We start from the raw sequence: 17630 nt of genomic DNA, 5'->3' as shown, positions 1-17630 counted from the left end.
CGCTCACATGTCGGCAAATGAGATTCCAAGGTCCCATCGTACATGGGGTGAAAACTGTAAAAGCTGCATAGTGCGCTCCAGGGCGAATCCAGGAGGGATTCCTTTCAAACGGAGTGTCGGTTGGTGTTGGGGTTGGCAATATCCGGGGAGCGCTGGGCCAGGTCTTGAGGTATTCACCCCTTGAGGAGTGCTGGCTGAGTTGGGGTGTATTACCCCTGGAGGATGCTGGGCCGGGTTGTGGGTGTGTTATAACCCTGCAGGCGCGCGCTGCGGCCGGGTGTAGGGGTGCTATTCCCCCAGTGGAAGTGCTGGCGGTTTGGGGGTGTAGTCACCCAGGGAGGGGCTGGGTTGGGGGTGTATTACCCTGTGGGAGCACGGCGGGTTTGGGGGTGATACCGCCTGAGGAAGTGCGGGCCGGTATGCGGGTGTACACCCCAAGGGAGTGCTGGGCCGGTTGGGGGGTGATTATCCCGGGAGTGCTGGCCGGATTTGGCGGGTGTATTACCCCCAGGGCTAGTGCTGGGCGGGTTTGGGTGTATTACCCCGGGTCGTCTGGCGGGCTGGGTTGGGGTGTTACCCCGGGGATAGCTGGGCGGGTTTGGAGGAATGTATTACCCCGGTCGGGAGGCGCCGGCCGGTTGGGGGTGTATTACCTGGAGGATGCTGGCCGGGTTTGGGTGGTATTACCCCTGGAGAGTGCGGCGGGCTTTGGTGTATTACCCTGCAGAGAGTTGCCGGCGGGATTGGGACGGGTTGTATTACCCCCGCTAGGGGAGGATGGGCGCGGGTTTGGGGGGATGTATACCCTGAGGAGTGCGTGGTCGCGGTTTGGGGCGTATTACCCCAGGCATGCGGGGCTGGGTTTGTTGGGGTGGTTACCCTGGGGACTCGGCGGCTGGGTTGGGGTGGATTACACCCGATGAGGAGCCGCCCGGGCCGGTTTGGGGTGTTGTATTACCCTGCCGGGTGCTGGGCTGGGTTGGGGTGTTATTACCCCGGGGACGCCGGCCGGGTTTGGGGTGTATTACCTGGAGGAGTGCTGGGGCGGGTTGGGGGTTTACCCGCCGGGTAGCGCCGGCGCTTTCGGTGTGTTTTTTACTCCTGGAGGAGTGCGGCGGGGGGTTTGGGGGGTATTACCCTGGGGGACGGGCCGGGGTTTGGGTTTTGTTAATACACCCCGGGGAGGTGCGCTGGGTTTGGGGGTGATATACCCCAGCGCAGAGCTGGGCCGGTTGGGGGTGTATTACCCTGGGGAGTGCAGGGCTGGATTTGGGGATGATCACCCCGGGGGGAGTGCGGGCCGGGTTGGGTGGTGTATCACCCAGGGAGCTGCTGGGCTGGGTTTGGGGTATTACCCCGGGGAGTGCCGGCGCTATTTGGGGGGATTATACCACCTGGAGGAGTGCGTGGCGCCGGCTGGAGTGTATTACCCCTGGGGAGCGCCGGGCCGCTTGGGGGATCACTCCCGCGGGGGAGCGCTGGGCCGGGTTCGGGGGTGTATTACCCCAGGGACGACGCGTCTGGCCGGGTTTGGGGTGTATGTATCACCCTGGGGAGCGCCGGCCGGGTTCGGCTGTGTATATACGCTGGAGGAGTGCTGGGCGTGGGTTTGGGGTGTATTACCCTAGGGGAGCTGCGGGCGGGTTGGGGTGTGACACCCCGGGGGAGTGCCGGCTGGTTTGGGGTGTATTACCCCCAGGGCAAGTGCTGGCCGGGTTTGGGGGTGTATGACCCGGGGGAGGTGGCACGCGGCGGGTTTAAGAGGTTATCACGCCCCGGGGGGAGTCTGGGCGGGTTGGGGGGGTATACCCCGGGGAGTGCTGGCGGCGGTTTGGGGGTGTGACCCGGGAAGTGCCGGGCTGGGTTTGGGGGTGATTACCCCGGGGGAGTGCTGGGCGGTTGGGAGGTAATACGGACCTGGAGTGCTGGGGCCGGGTTGGGGTGTATTATCCGCGGGCAGTGTGCGGCTGGGTTTGGGGGTGTATCAATCCCCGGAGCGCCGGTGCTGGGCTTGGGGAGTGTATAACCCTGGGAGTGCTGGGCGGGTTTGGGGTGTATTACCCCAGGGCGGCTGCGGCCGGGTTGGGGTGATCACCCGCGGGGAGGCCGGGCGACACGGTTGGGGGGTATCACCCAGGGATCTGGGCTGGGTTGGGGATGTATGACCCTGGGGGAGTTGCGGATCGGTTTGAGGGTCGCTGCCCGGGCAGGTAGACGGGGGGGGTCCCTCTCCTGAGGGAGGGAATTCTGGGGGGGTCCTGCCTGGAGGGGGAGATTTGGGTTCCTGCCTGTGGGAGGGAGATCTGGGGGGTCCCGCCAGAGGGAATCTGGGGTTACCTGCCAGAAGGGAGGAGATCGGAGGGGGGGTCCCTGCCGGTCGGCTGGGGACTGGGGTGGGTCGCTGCCAGGGGAGAGAGTGAGGGTCGCTGCCAGGGGTCCCCTGTCCCAGTGGTGGGGATCTGGGGTCCGCTGCCCAGAGGCGGTAGCTTCGTGGGGGAGGTCCCTGCCCGAGGGGGAGATCGGGCGGCGGGGCTGCTGCCCAGGGGTCTCGCCGGGGGAGGAGATCGGGGGTCCCTGCCGGGAGGTAGATCTGTGGGGTCCATTAGCCGCGGGGAGGCAGCATCGGGGGTGCCACTTCCAGGGGTGTGGATCTGGGGGTCGGCTGCCCGGGAGGAGATCGGGGGGTCCCGCCCGGGGGTAGATCTGGAGGGTCTGCTGCCCGAGGTGAGGAATCGGGGGTCGCTGTCCCGGAGTGGGGATCGGGGGGGTCCCTCCCAGAGGTAGAATCTGGGGGGGGCGCTCGCCCGGGGGAGGAGATCGGGCGGTCCTGCCCGGGGTAGTAGATCTGGGGGTCGCTGCCGGGGAGAATCTTGGGTCCCTGCCGGGGGGTAGATCTGGGGGTGGTCCGCCCGGTGGAGGAGATCGGTCCCTGCCCGGGGGGCTAAGATTGGAGGGTCGCCTGCCGGAGGAGGAGATCGGGGGTCCTGTCCCGAGTGGGGATCGGATTTAAATGGAATTTAAAACAATCTTGTTGTTCTTTGTTATTGGAATAGGGGGGTCCCGCCCAGGGGTGGATCTGGGCACGGGTCGGGCTGCCCCGAGGGAGGAGGATCGGGTGGGGGTGCCGTCGCGGAGTGGGGATGGGGGGGGGCCCGGTGTCCAGGGCGTAGACTGGGGGGGTCGATGCCAGGGGGAGAGTCGGGGCGGTCCCTGCCGGGTGGGGTAGATCTGGGGGGGTCGCTGCCCGGGAAGGATGTGACGATCGGGGGGTCCTGTGCCCAGGGGTGGATCTGGGGGGTCGCTGCCCGGGGGAGGAGATCGGGGTCCCTGCGCCGGGGGTTAGATCTGGGGGGTCGCTGCCCGTAGGAGGAAGGAGATCGGGGGGAGTCCTGCCGGGGGAGGGATCGGGGGTCTGTCCCAGGGGGGGATTCGGGGGGGTCACTGCCCGGGGGAGGAGATACGGGGGTCCTGCCGGAGTCTTGGGGTAGATTCTGGGTGGGTGTTCGCATGCCTGGGGGGAGGAAGATCGGATGGGTCCCTGTCGGAATTATATGGGGTCCGGGTGGGGTCCCTGTCCCGTGGTAGATCTGGGGATCGCTGCCGGGGGAGGAGATCGGGTGGTGTCGCATGGCCGGGGGGAGATCGGTGGTCCCGTGCCCGTGGGGTAGATCCTGGCGGGGGGTCGCTGCCGCGGAGGGGGAAGATCGGATGCGGTCCCCTGTTCCGGAGTGGGGATCCGGGGGGGTCCCTGTCCCAGGGGGTAAGGATCTGGGCGGGTCGCTGCGGGGGAGGAGAATCGGAGGGGTCGCTGCCGGGGGGAGGGAGATCGGGGCCGTCCCTGTCCCGGGGTGGATCTGCCGGGGGTCGCTGCCCGGGGGGAGGAGATCGGGGGGTCCCTGCCGGGGGCGCTTAAGATATGGGGGCGGTCCTGCCCGGGATAGGAGACGGGGGGTCGCTGCCCGGGGAGGGAGATCGGGGGGTCGCCTGCCGGGGGGTAGATCGGGGGAGGTCCCTTGCCCGGGGAGGAGAATCGGGGGGTCCCTGCCCGGGGGGTAGATGCTGGGGGTGGTCGCTGCCCGGGGGGGAGGAGATCGGGGTGGTCCCTGCCCGGGGGAGGAAGATCGGGGGTCCTCTGCCCGGGGGGAGGAGATCGGAGGAGGTCCTGCCCGGAGGGCTGGGCCGGGACGGGAACCGGGCGGGTACGCTCACCGCGCCCCGTCTCGCCTCACGCCCGCCCCGGCGCCGCCGCCTCCCCGGCTGGCCCCGGCCGGCCCCGCTGGGCAACTGTTCGCTACAATAACAAAAGGAGAGCAAGCCGGAGGCGCGTGAGGCGCTGGAGCCAGGCGAGCCAAGGGGAGGCGCCCGTGACGGCTGTCGCCCGGCTCTGGCCAATACGGGAGCCAGCTACCATAGCGGCCGGGGCTGCTGCCAGTCCCAGACCTGACACATCTTTCTCAGCCGCCCACGCTTGCGGCTGGGCCGGAGGGAGGGCACAGGGCAGATGTCTCTGGCAGGGCAGTGAGGTGGGGCCAGCATGCAGAGATGTGGGTGGCAGTGAGTGGGCAGCAGCAGGGACTGAGGGATGGGGGGCAGGTGAGATGGGGCGCAGCAGGGATGGGGGCAGTGAGTGGGGCCGAGACACAGGATGGAGGAAATGAAGGGGCAAGTGAGTGGGAGCCAGCAGCAGGGGAATGGGGGGCAGTGATTGGGCCAGCAGCAGGGCTGAGCGGGATGGGGGGCAGGGAGTGGGCCGCCAAGCAGCAGGAGGCGGGGGCAGTGGGGTGGGGCAGCCAGCCAGGCTGAGGGCAGTGAGTGGCGCCAGGCAAGCAGGTGCTGAGGGGATGGGGGCAGTGAGTGGGGCAGCAGCAGGGATGAGGGAGGCAGTGAGTAGGGGCCTGAAGCAGCAAGGTGAGGGATGGGGGGCAATGAGTGGGGGCTAGCAGCAGGAATGGGGGGGGGGGGGCTGCGAGGAACCCAGACTCTGGAGCTGGGCAAGGGGGCAGTGAGTGGGGCTAGTAGCAGGGCTGAGGGAATGCGGCAGAGGGGCATGTGGAAGTGGGGCCAGCAGCAGGGTTGGGGGCAGCTAGGGGGAACCCAGGTTCTGGAGTGGGCAGGAGGCAATGTAGTGAGGTTAGCAGCGGGCTGAGGGGGAAGTGAGTGGTGGGCACATCAGGGTCAGAGGGTATTGTAGGGGACCAAGCGCTGGAGCTGGGCAGGTGGCAGTGAGGGGGGCCAGCAGCAGGCTGGGGGTAGGGGGACCCAGGGTTTGGAGCTGCGGGCAGGACGCGCAATGAGCTGAGGTTAGCAGCAGGGACTGGAGGGGGAAGTGAGTGAGGCACCATCAGCGGGCTCAGGGATGTAGGGGAAAACCAAAGCTCTGGAGCTGGCAGGGGCAGTGAAGCGGCCAGCAGCATGGCTGCGGGAGCGGGGCTAGGGGGACCCAGGTTCTGGAGCTGGGCAGTGAGGCATATGAGTGAGGTTAGCAGCAGGCTGTGAGGGGGGAAGTGAGTGGAGGACCATCAGGGCTTCAGGGCGGTGTAGGGACCAAAGGCTCTGGAGCATGAGGCGGGCTCCCACAGGGTAATACACCCCCAAACCCAGCCCAGCACTCCCCTGGGGTGATACACCCCCAAACCCAGCCCAGCACTCCCCTGGGGGTAATACACCCCCAAACCCGGCCCAGCGCTCCCGCAGGGTAATACACCCCCAAACCCGGCCCAGCACTCCTCCAGGGGTAATACACCCCCAAACTCAGCCCAGCACTCCTCCAGGGGTAATACACCCCCAAACCTGGCCCAGCGCTCCCCCGGGATAATGCAACCCCAAACCCAACCCGACACTCCCCGTTTGAAAGGAATCCCTCCTGGATTCGCCCTGGAGCGAATCATGAAGCTTTTACAGTTCACTCCATGTACGATGGGCCTGTGGAACTCATTGCCACATGTGGTCAGCGAGCTGAGCAGGATTCAGAGAGGCTCTGGCATTGACATGGCTAACAGGAGCACCTACAGCTCCTCCGCCGATGTGTAGAAACCCAAGTGTTAATCCACCAGCCCCTAACGGGTGGGCAGGGCAGTAGGACCCTTCCCCGCTGGGCAGGTGAGCCCCTGACTCAGGCGGCCCTGTCTCCGCAGCGTGTGGCCTAGTGGTCAGGGCGCTGGTGTTGGCATCGGCAGCCCTGGGTTCGATCCCACCACTGCCCTGCCGGGTGAAGTCACTTCAGCCGCCCCACACTTTGGGGCTCTGCTGCAGTGAGTGCAAGGAGCTCATTCCTGTGGGGCGAGAGAGGAGGTTTGCTGCCTGCTCTGGAGCTCCTGGCCCCCAGGGCACTGGCCAGTTGCCGTACGGAGCCCAGACCAGCCCTGGTCAGAGGATTCCTGGACATGCAGGGGCAGCGGGTAAAGCCCCTGGTGTCCGGGCCCCTTTGCCTGGGTGCCCTTGGAGAGCAGGGTATAGCGCTGCCTGAGGGTGTTTCAAACCCTCGATGGGCGGTGCCGGGTCCCGGGTGAAGGCTGCGTCTGGGGCAGGAGCCGGCGTCTCTTACAAAGCCCAGCATGGGCACGCTGAAGGCCTGGAGCGGGACATGGGCGCCCTGGCCTGGAGAGGAGCAGAGGGATCTCAGTCCCCGGGGCCTCTCCTGGGCTGGTTGGGAGCGGGGGCTGAAGGGATCTGCGCTGGTCCACCTGGGATGGGCCGTGGCGAGGTCAGAGCGGGGCTGGAAACGCCTGCTTGGGATCCTGGCTCCGGCACTGACTCAGGCTTCGTCTGGGCCGGAGTCCCAGTTGCGTGGGCCGAGGAAGGGGGAGGCTCCCAGCCCTGCCGGGTTAACTGGGGCAGCGTGGCGGGGGCTGCTGGCCAGCAGCTTTGTCTTGGCGAGATTTTAGAAGGTGCTAATTAGACCCGCGTGAGTAGCTGCCCTTTGATCCTCCGTCTAAACAAGGCCCCAGTGCAGATGAGGCCTCGCTCTGCAGCCTGCACAGGTCTCTGGCGTGCTCTGTGCCTCAGTTTCCCCATTTGTGGAATGGAGATGAGGGGCGGCTGTGGCTAGCGAAGGGCTTGGCACTGATGTCCCTCCTGCTGTCTCAGAACTGGGGGGGTCCCCCTCCCTGAATCCACACCACAGGCTCGCTGGTGGAGCAGGAGAGAGGGCCCAGCTCCCAGAGGATGGGGATGGAGGGTGAGGGGGGAAAGCTCTGGATGGGGGAGTTGCATTGGCAGGGCGCTGGGCGAGGCTGCAGTGGAGGGGAGTGTCTCCTTCCTGTAGCAGCGCTGACAGCTGGAATCCCCCGTGGCACCGTCTCAGGGGCATCACTTGTGGGCAGACACCCAGCGGGTGACTGGGCAGGGTATGGTGGGCAAGGGGCCTGCGGTCACCCCAGGGGGGCATGCAGGCCGTAGCATGGCGACTCGGGGGATGCTTCGAATACTGGGGCCCGCAGGGTCAGGGTGTGGGGGCCCCGCACTGTGCCCAGGCTGCTCTAACCCCCTGTCCCGCAGTGAGATTCGGAGAGCAAAGGAGCTGCAGGGAGAGCGGTGGGCAGTGCTCTCCCCAGCAGTCAGTGCTGCCCCCAGGGCCCTGACTCGGTACTAGGGGGTGCTGTGCTGCAGGGAGCGGGGGCCCAATGCTGGCCCGGGCCCTACGGGATGCAGGGAGAGGGATGGGAGCTGGGTCGGGGGTGCTCTCCCCTGGCAGTCAACCCTGGCCCAAGGCGGTGCCGGGAATGGGGACACGGTAGCAGTCACTTTGTTGCTGCAGGGAACGTGTTCTGGTTCGTTGAGCTGCCTGTCTGTGGCCATCTCCATCCCCTCCCGAGAAGCGAGGGCTTGGTCCCCGTGTCCCAGCCTAATTCCTGCTGGAGAAATTCCAGTCTGTGTTGCTCAGCCCTTTTGCAAGTGCAGCCAGGTGCAAGATTATTCTTTCTCTTCCCCTTCCAGCCCATGGTGCTGCGTTTCTGTGAGCCGGTGCACAGCGAATGCCTTCCGCCCCAGAGCTGGCTGCAGTTTAGTGGCAGGTTAGTGGTCTGAGATGGAGTGCAGCGCCTCCACGCTGCAGGTTGCCCTGTGCCAGGCAGGAGAAACTCGGGTAGTTTTTGCCCAAGCCAGTTTTTAGCCCTTGACTGGTGCCGTGGAAGGGCTGTGCCAGTGTGGTATAGCCCCTTGGTGCTCCCCCGTAGGGCATCGGCTCCCCGCTTTATGGGGGGGCGGGGGGGCACATGATGCCGAAAGAGGTGCAGCGACCCTTTCTGGCGAGCAGCGATGCCTTTAAGGCATCGCGCATCATTTCACTCCACACAGCGCTTGGCTTGTGTGCAGTTCTCCCCTGCCCCCCTCTCACGTCACCCTCCCCCTAGCCCGTCGGGACGAGCACCCCATGCTCAGATCTGCAAAGCCCTCGGCGGCCTGTGGTGGCTGCGAGTACTGGCTGGGCGAGACCTGCCTTCCTGCTGGTGCAGAGTGCGCCCCTCGCAGGACAGCCGAGCGCTGAGAGGCGCCAGCACCTCGGGGCTTGTTCGAAACCTGGTGGTTCTTAGGCAGAGGTTAGACAATAGGGAAACTGAGGCACAGCGGTGGGGACGTGATTGGCCCAAGGCCGTGCAGCCAATCAGTGGCAGAGATTGGGCCTCATTCCCTGCTTGTCCCTTAGCCCATGCAGCAGCCCGCCTGGGAGTGGGGGTGTGGGACCCAGAAGCGCCCCACACCCCCGGATTCCAGCCATGGACGACAGTCCAGCTAAACGCTAGCGCTCGGGTGCAGGGGCTGGGGGAGGGACACTCCGGATCCCGTCTCAGACAAGTTGAGCCGAGTGAGGGTTAAAGTTTTGTTATGTCTGCTGCGTGGCCAAGGATTTTCCCAGGGCCTGGGTGCGTCGCGCCCTCCCGTGACTCAGAGCTGCGGGGCGGCTGCGGAACAATAACAGAACTCCTTTTGGGGAGTGTCTGGGGCCGCTGGGCTGGGCCTGGAGCCCCGGACGCTGGGGGAGGAGGATGCTGAGGGCCCCCCTGCACCCAGACACTCCCCCCCTCCCTTGGCGCGGCAGGGCTGCATGCTGCGTGGCTGAGTTAGACTCAACAGGAAAGCCCTGGCTGTGGCATTCCTGGGGCTGAGCAGCCCAGCAGGGGGTTTGTCGCATGCCCCACGGCGGCTCGGGGCCAGAACCCGACCCCAGGGAACAGGGGTATGATCCCCCCGTGCACACTGACACGTGCTCCCTCTGGATCCTCTCTCTCCCCTTTCCCCTTTTCGTCCTCTACGTCTCACCCACATCCCGTTGGGCAGGGACACACCCTGCGAGCTGAGCCCGCGGCAGTCCCACTGCACCCCCAGCCCTCGATTCGGGGAGGCCAGTCTGACATCTCCCCTGAAGGAGCTGCCTGGTGTCTGCGGCTGGGACTGGGGCCGGTAAGTATTGGCTGAGTCGAGCAATCCGCTCCGGAGGGACAGTTCAAACCACATGTTTGATACTCTTCTCCCCCAGGCCTCGGGTGGTTGGGCCCAGCAGCCAGACTCCTGGGTTTTTTTCCAGTCTCTGCCACAGGCTTCCTCTGCCCCTGGGCATGTCCCGTCTCTGAGCCTCAGTTCCCCATCTGTGAAATGGGGACAGTGCCCCTTACCCCCCTGCTGTGCTTGGCTCTGTAGATGCTGACTCTTGGGATGGAGCTGTCCCTGTTCGTACAGCGCCTGGCACAGTCCTCTGGCTCGGGGTCTGGAAGTGCTCCTGCAGTGCAGACAGGGCTGGCTGCTGGCAGAGCCGGGCCAGGCGCTCGGTGCTGTACAAGCCACTGTCCCGGGGGCTAGCAGCCTGCCCCGGAATGAGTTCTCACTCTGCTTGGTGCCGGTGCAGCAGTGGCCGAATGAGGCCGGGATCCCAGGACTCTGCATCACCCCACCCAGGGGCTCCCCTGGTTCCCCTGGCAGCTGTGATGGACCCCAGGGGTGAAGGAACCTCCTCGTTCTCGCTCCCAGGCTAGCCCTGCCTTTAAACTGCTCCTTGTTTGTCCTGCAGCAGGTGTTAACCATTTCACAGCCGCTGGCTCGTGCAGCAGCAGCCTGCAAATCTTGGCTGGCTGGCTGGGCTGGGCTGCCTGGAGGAGCCAGTTAGAGGGGTGCAGATGGAGAGAGACTGGAGAGCTGTGGGGGGGAAACCCATGGAACCCCTCTCTGAGAAGCTCTCCCCCAGCCCTGGATTCCATCTACCCCTCCTTGCCCTAACTGGGGGCTGTTCAAAGCGGCAGCTGCATACCTCCCCAGAGGTGACCGCATTACATTGGGCGGGAAGTATTTCCAGAGTATATTGGTGGGGGTGGGGGGGATTTTTCTGGCTGGAATACGGGTACCCAAGGCAGGATCCAGCATGTGCTCAGTGTAACTTGCGGGGCCAAGGGAAATGGATTCAGTTGGGCTGGACTAGACTGTAAATCCTCAGGGCTGGGGCACAGCACGCAGGGACCCTGCTCTTGGGGCTTCTGTAGTAGGAATAATTCATAATTATAGCTGGCCTGGGCTGCTCTGAAATCCCCTTGCTTAGGGCAGCAGTTCTCAGCCGGGGGACATGTACCCCTGGGGTACGTCAGCTCAGCTAGAGATCTGCCTGGTTTGACAACAGGCTACATGAAAAGCACTGGCGAAGTCAGTACCGACCGAGCCCTGTGTGTCTATATATACTGCTCTGCACTGACGCGTGAGTGCGAGGTTTCTGTCCCGTGGATTCTGCTACGGCCAGACAGCCAGCAAGTGTCCGGTCCTAGCGCGCTGAGCCACTTTCGTGTTTTGATGTCGGATTTTGTAAGCAAGTCGTTTTGAAGTGAGGTGAACCTTGGGGTTACGCAGACCAATCAGGCTCTGGGCACGCGTGGCGCGGCGTGTGCTGTGGGGGCAAAGCCCCGGCGGAGATCAGGGCCTCGTGCTGGGCAGTAGAGATGGACAGCGAGACACGGTCCCCTAGCCCATGAGTGTGCAGCCCAGCACGGTGGGACAGAACAGGTGGGAAAATGAGGTGCAGCGAGGCTAAGTGAGTGGCCCAGGGCCATGCAGGGAGTGTGTAGCAGAGCAGGAAGCAGACTCCAATCTGCAGGGCCCAGCCCAGCTGGGTGTGTGGTGTTGTGTTGTGTTGCTCTCCCTGTGCCAGGCTGGGGAGGATCTGGGGGCTCAGGACCGTGCAGTGTCTCGGGGGGGGATTTGCTCCTGGTGTGCATGGATGGCTTAGGGGAGGGCAGTGTGTCTGTGCCCTTGACGCCTGCATGAGCTGGGCAAGACCAGCGCAGACCCCATGTCACCCTGCCACCAGCAGCCCAGCTGGCCGGGGGAGGTGTGAAAGGCACTGGGGGGGTCCCATGCGGGGGGCGGAGGGTCTCAGGCAGTGCAGGCAACTGAATGAATGAGCCCTTCCCCTCTCACCCACATTGGGCCTCCTGGGATCTCCAGACCTGTCCCCTTGCACTGCGGCTGGGAGCTGGCTGGGGATGGGGGGGTGTTATCCTGCTCGAGGTGCCACAGTTTCCCTGGGATTGTGTTAGCGGAGGGGAGGGGTCCAGCTGACCCACCTCGACTCCCAGCCCTGTGTGTCTATCAGATGGGGAGGGGCTGGGAATGGGAGATTTTCGGGGGGGGGGGTTCTTAAATTCCTGTTTGACAAATATAATAGAAACATCAGAAGTGCCCCCCCCCCCAGCAGAACAGACGGGGTGTCTCGGCCTTGGGGATCCCTTCAAGAGGTCGTTTCTTCTGAAACCCTAGATCTGGGCTGCGGGCACTGAAGGCGGGGGGAGAGCCCAGCGTGAGTGAGCGAGTGACGGGTTAACGAGCACCCCCGGCCCCACTCACTGTGTTTAGTCTGCGCCCGCCCGCAGCCCTCCCCCTGGCCAAGCAGCACCGTGTGCCGCGCACACGCTCGCGCCCTGGACGGGTTCTGCGGTGGGCTTGGCCTAGTCGACTCCGGCCCGAGGTGAGTGATTTCCCGGCGTGGCCAGCGTCGGAGCTTGGCTGCCAGGAGGGGGGGTGGTTCCCGTCAGGGCTTGGCCTGTTAGTGACCAGCAGAATTGGGGCCCCGTCCCACCCCCGAGGAGCAGCGCTCTGGCTGCTGGCCTGGGATAATCACAGAACCCCCTGTTCCGCCCGTAGGGGGGTCCCAAATGAGCTGATGGAGCGGGGGTGGGATGAGACCCCCCCCCGGGAAATGAGGCTGTTGCTTCGTTAGGGAAGACACGGGATTGAAATGCAGGAGGCTCTGCCCTGCCTAGCTCCAGGCACCCTTGTGCTCTCCGCTCTCCCCACTCACACAACCAGGCTCTGCCCCGTTCCCCTTGGGGTGCCCAGCCCAGCACTCGAGAGCAGTGGGCAGCCCTGTGCGTGGCAGGACAAAGGGGTTGCCTCACACCCTCTAGCTGGGGATATAGAACCCAGGAGTCCTGGCTCCCCGCCCCCATGCTGCTCTAACCACTAGACCCCACTCTTGTCCCACAGCTGGGAACAGAACCCAGGAGTCCTGGCTCCTAGCCCCCTGCTCCAACCACTGCATAACCCACTGTCCCATTCGGCCCCATAGATGGCCGCCCGTCTGTGGGTGCCGGGGCCAATCCTCTAGTGGCGGGACCCAGCCGATCCCCTGCCCTGAGCGATCCCTGTGTAGGGGGGAGGCCCCCACGTCCGCTCCGTCAGTCTGTGCGAGCTCTGACCCGCCTGTGACCTTCCCCCGCAGACTCAGTCTCCCGTTTAATGTGGTTAATTCCCGTCTGGGTGTCTCCATGCTGAGCTGGATGCACTGGCGAGGAGGGGCTGGTTGCTCCTGTTTTCCCTAATTCTTCACAGCCTTTGCTGAGAGCCGGGGCTGGGGCCGGGCGCAGAGACCTCTCCTGGGCCCCAGCAGATCCAGCCCTTCCGGCTGCAGCCCCGAGACAGGATCCAGCGTGGGCTCAGTGTGACTTGTGAGCACTGCACGGGTCTGCAGCCTCCCCGGTTAGATTTGCTGCAGGTTGGTCTGTCCATCCATGAGGTGTGTGTGTAGCCTTCCAGCACAAGCGCAGCTCAGGGTTATCTGTATCCCTGCAATGTCTTGGGGCCCCCGGCTGGGCCAGGCACCACGCAGCCCCCGGGCTGGGATCGGGGCCCCTGGCCATGCTGGGCACTGGGCAGACCCTGGGCTGGGATCGGAGCCCCAGGCTGGGCACTGGACAGACCCTGCCCTGGACTGAGGGCCTGGGCCGGGCGCCACGCAGACCCTGGGCTGGGCACCACACAAACCCCATACCAGGACCAGGGGCGCAGGACGGGCATTGCACAGGCACAGAGTGAGAGCTGGCAGCGTGACTAGATACAGGGTGGAAGAATGGAAGGAGCATTATGGGGAAACTGAGTCACAGAGAGATGCAACGATGGGCCTAAGGTCATTGGCAGGGTGGGGCTGTGGCAGGGCTGTGAAGCCCCCTTGGTCCCAGCTCCCTGTGTCCCCCTCCCAGGGTTGGGAGTCGGTTTATGGACATCAGGTGGCCAATCCTTGGCACCGCAGTTACCTGGGGCGTCGGGGACACTAGGGGAGGGTCCCAGCGAGGGTTGCATGTCCCTTGTTCTGTCCGGGGGTGGTGGGGGCAGAGCCCCAGGGTCTGCACAAGGCAGCCATGGCCTGAGGCTCTAGCACTGAGGGGCTCGGGCAGCCAGGTGGGGCAGAGCTGGGAGTGGAACCCAGGAGTCCTGACTCTCCAGCTGCCCCTTCAAGCCAGGGCTCTGGGAGCTGAAGCCATGCTAGGAGCCTTTCCCCTCATCGCCAGGGCCCTCTCTGGACCTTGCCGGGAGCTGGCACTGCAGTAACCTGACCTGAGTGGGGGCTTGGAGCTGGCTGTGTCTCCAGGATGCTTGGGCATGTGTCTAGCAGGGGCTGTGGGGTCGGGGGGCTGCCTGCTGAGATTGGCATGTTACCCAGTTGTCCTGGTGCCCAGACCACTGCTCCAACCACTAGATCCCACTCCCCTCCCAGAGCCAGGCGGCAGTGGGCACTGTTGGTGACACCTGCCCTGCTGCGCTTTCTCTGCAGGCCAAGCAGCACCATGTCCCTGAACCCCCCCACCAGCAACGACGCCTGCCTGAGCATCGTCCACAGCCTGATGTGCCACCGGCAGGGCGGGGAAAACGAGACCTTCGCCAAGCGGGCGATTGAGAGCCTGGTGAAGAAGCTGAAGGAGAAGAAGGACGAGCTGGACTCGCTCATTACGGCCATCACCACCAACGGTGCCCACCCCAGCAAGTGTGTCACCATCCAGCGCACCCTGGATGGGCGGCTGCAGGTAATGGGGCTCCCCACACCAGGAGGGCAGGGAACTCAGGAGTCCAGGCACCCAGCCCCCGCCCCCCGTAACCACTAGACCCCACTCCCCACCCAGAGCTGGGGATAGGACCCAGGAGTCTGGGCGCCCAGGCCCTCTGCTCTAACCACTAGACCCTACTCCCCACCCAGAACTGGGGCTAGAACCCAGGAGTCTGGGCACCCAGGCCCTCTGCTCTAACCACTAGACCCTACTCCCCACCCAGAGCTGGGGCTAGAACCCAGGAGTCTGGGCGCCCAGCTCCCCACCCCTGCCCCCCCAAACCAGGACACCCTGCTGGGGAGGTCTGGATGGGGGAGTTCAGGGCAAGTTGGGGGGAAGGCAGGGAGGCTGCCCACAGGCAGGACACCAGGGAGGGGGGGCAGGGGTGTGAGTGCAGGGGGGCTCCGTGACACAGCCGGGCGCCGCAGGGGCCTGGGCTCTTGCTCGCTTGCCCTGGAGCTGGGTTTTTGTGACTGGCCCTCGGGGGCGGGGGGTGAGGGGCTGGGCTGGCACTGGGGGAGCAGAGGCCCCTCTCCCTGTGAGCTGCCGGCTCTGGGCTCCTCCCTTCCCTCCCCGGCTCTGCACTGGACCCCCCCTTTCCGGGATGAGTCAGCGTCTGGCAGCATCAAAGACAGCGGGAGGAGGGGAGGGTGTCTGGAGGCTCGTGTGGGGCAGCCCCCCAGCCCTGTGATCGGAGATGGGGGCAGGGAGGCCCAGGAGTCTTTCTGCCCTCACCCGTCAGACCCCCCTCCCGAGGAGATGGGCTGCCCCAAAGCAGACCCCTGCCCTGCTGCACTGCTGACCCCCGCCCAGTACAGATGGGCTCCCCTGGTGTGGGGGGGGGACTTGTCCCAGTTTCCCCTGGGGGAGAGGCTCTGTAGCCTGGGGTGGGGTGGGGTTGTTGTGCCCCGTTAGCAGAGGGGTGAGGTTCGAGCAGCGCCCCCTAGCGGCTCTGCTGGGGGGCGGGGGGGGACAGGATGCCGAGGTGCTGTGCCGTCCCAGTGGCACAGGGGTGGGGGGCAGGGGTCTGCTGAGGGCCCAGCGGAGCCGCAGCCTCTCTGCTGACTGGGGCCGAGGGGATGGGGTCCCTGGGGGGTGCTCTGTGGGGTATCAGGTACTGGGGGAGCCCCGGTTGTTCGTAAGAGGTGGGGGCAGAGGAGGGGGGCACTTGGTGTTGTGGGTTGGGGGGAGGCTGGTTCCTGGCAGTGGGGGGTGGAGGGTTGCGGGAGCAGTGGTGGTGAGGGGGCGCTCTGTGTAGGGAGGGGCCTGCGGTGGGGGGCAAGGGGCCCGTGGTGATGGGGGGGGAGTCTGCCGTGGGAGGCCTGTGCGGGGGAGACTCTGCTGGGGGGGGTTGCAGGGGGCAGTGAGTGATGGTGAGGGGAGTCTTGCGGGGGGGGCGGGAATCTGCTGCGGGCGGTTGCAGGGGCAGTGCGATGCACGGAGGAGGGGAGTCCTGCGTGGGATGGGCCCTGTGCGGGGGGCGATCAGGACGGCGCCACTGCAGCGCCTGTGACTGTGGGTTTTGACATGTCCTCACAATCGTTAAACTAAAGAGGGCGAGGGGTGGGCAGGTACTCCACATTACCTCTGGAGAAGGGGACTGCACAGCCCAGCTCCCCCTTTGTCTGCAGGCATGGGGCTGTTGCTTGGGGCAAAGCGAGGAGGACCGCCCATCCAATGCAGGGGTTCTGTCTACCTCCCTTGGTGCCCGATCACCCAGCAGCCTGCGTCCACCCCACCGTTTCCCCATTTAGCGGAACGCCATGTGTGCGTAGCTCCTCTCAGTGATAGCATATGCTCTCATGCCATGTGGACATATATAAAGAGGATATAGACATTGTGTGTACTGTGTTCTCCGTCAACCGGCCAGATACGTAACCCGAGTCTGGCTCCCAGCCCTGCCGCTCGAATCCCCAGACCCACTCCCCTCCAACACTGGAACAGAACCCAGGAGTCCGGGACTCCTAGCCGCCCCCACTCTGAAGTCCCCAGACCCCCACCCCTCCCGAATCTGGACAAAACCCAGCAGTCGGGCTCCTAGCCCCCCCACTCTATCTTCATCCAGAGACAGGATAGATACAGCGAGTCCTGGACCCACTCCCTCCCGAGCCAGGACAGACCCCAGGAGTCCTGGACCCCACTCCCCTCCCAGAGCCAGGACAGAACCCAGGAGTCCTGGACCTCACTCTCCTCCCAGAGCCAGGACAGAACCCAGGAGTCCTGGACCTCACTCCCCTCCCAGAAACGGGACAGAACCCAGGAGTCCCGGCGGCCCGGCCCCAGCCGTACCCGTGCCCGGCTCCCCCTCTCTCTGCCCAGGTGGCTGGCCGGAAGGGCTTCCCCCACGTGATCTACGCCCGGCTCTGGCGCTGGCCCGACCTGCACAAGAATGAACTGAAACACGTCAAGTTCTGCCAGTTCGCCTTCGACCTCAAGTACGACAGCGTCTGCGTGAACCCCTACCACTACGAGCGCGTGGTGTCGCCAGGCCTGGGTGAGCGGCAGGGGCGGACCTGGCACGGAGCCCACTGCCTGGAACTGGCCTGCCCAGGGTGGGCATGGCAGGGCCTCCCGGGCAGCTGGCGTTCTTGGTCCCTGGGGATCAAGGTTGGGGGTGGCACAGCTCCCGGAGGTTGGGGGAACATCCCCCCTTTCATGTCAAGCCCTCTGGGGAGCCGTGAGCCAGGTGTGGGGGGCTCTGACAGCGCGGGAGCCCACTGTGCTGCTGGGGTGCAGAGTGCACCCACCCTGCCATGCAGGGGGCAGCTAGGAGAACCGCACCACAGGGCCCGGAGCAGTGTGTGCCCCTGGCACTGGGGCAGGCCCTTCAGAGCTGGCCCCCCAAGACATGCACTGGCTCCCACACCCCCGGCACCTGGCTAATGCGCCGTTCTCTCTCTGCTGCAGGTCTGAGCATCCAGAACACAGGTGAGGGGCCCCGTGTGGGGCTGGGCCGGGGCCATCACTGGGGTGTCCCCATGAGACAGGGGAGCAGAGCCTCGGGGGTGTGGGGAGCTGGGGTCCCTGCGACATGAAGGGAGCTGAGCCCTGTGGGGGGGGAAGCAGAGCCCCACGGTGTGTGGAGAGCTGGGGGGTCCCTGTAACACGGGGGGGAGCAGAGCCCTGGGGTTGTGGGGAGCTGGGGGGTACTTGTGTCACAGGGAGGAGCAGAGCCCGGGGTGTATGGGGAGCTGGGGGTTCCCTGTAGGGGGGAAGCAGAGCCCCAGGGTGTGTGGGGAGCTGGGGGGTCCCTGTAACACAGGGGGGAGCAGAGCTCTGGGGGTGTGTGGGGAGCTGGGGGGTCTCTGTAACATGGGGGGGAGCAGAGCCCTGGGG

At 65.4% G+C, this 17630-nt stretch overlaps 2 protein-coding genes across 2 annotated transcripts in view; one reads left to right on the top strand and one right to left on the bottom strand.

Annotated features, from left to right (window-relative positions):
• The window catches only part of ILF2 (interleukin enhancer binding factor 2), a 270325-nt gene that overhangs the window by 230636 nt on the left and 22059 nt on the right, over positions 1 to 17630 (bottom strand). The window lies entirely within an intron of this gene.
• LOC116832740 (mothers against decapentaplegic homolog 4-like) overlaps positions 7941 to 17630 on the top strand; it is a 16526-nt gene continuing 6836 nt past the window's right edge. The window contains exons 1-5 of the mRNA XM_075070666.1: positions 7941 to 8012; positions 9277 to 9399; positions 14024 to 14273; positions 16614 to 16788; positions 17202 to 17299. Coding sequence (XP_074926767.1) covers positions 14037 to 14273; positions 16614 to 16788; positions 17202 to 17299 — 510 coding nt within the window. The 5' untranslated portion in view covers positions 7941 to 8012; positions 9277 to 9399; positions 14024 to 14036. The remainder of the gene's footprint in view (positions 8013 to 9276; positions 9400 to 14023; positions 14274 to 16613; positions 16789 to 17201; positions 17300 to 17630) is intronic.

The sequence above is a fragment of the Chelonoidis abingdonii genome, chromosome 11, assembly GCF_003597395.2.
Source record: "Chelonoidis abingdonii isolate Lonesome George chromosome 11, CheloAbing_2.0, whole genome shotgun sequence".
Lineage (NCBI taxonomy): Eukaryota > Metazoa > Chordata > Testudines > Testudinidae > Chelonoidis > Chelonoidis abingdonii.
Note: the sequence above shows the minus strand (reverse complement) of the source record. Positions and strands in the feature narration are given on the sequence as shown.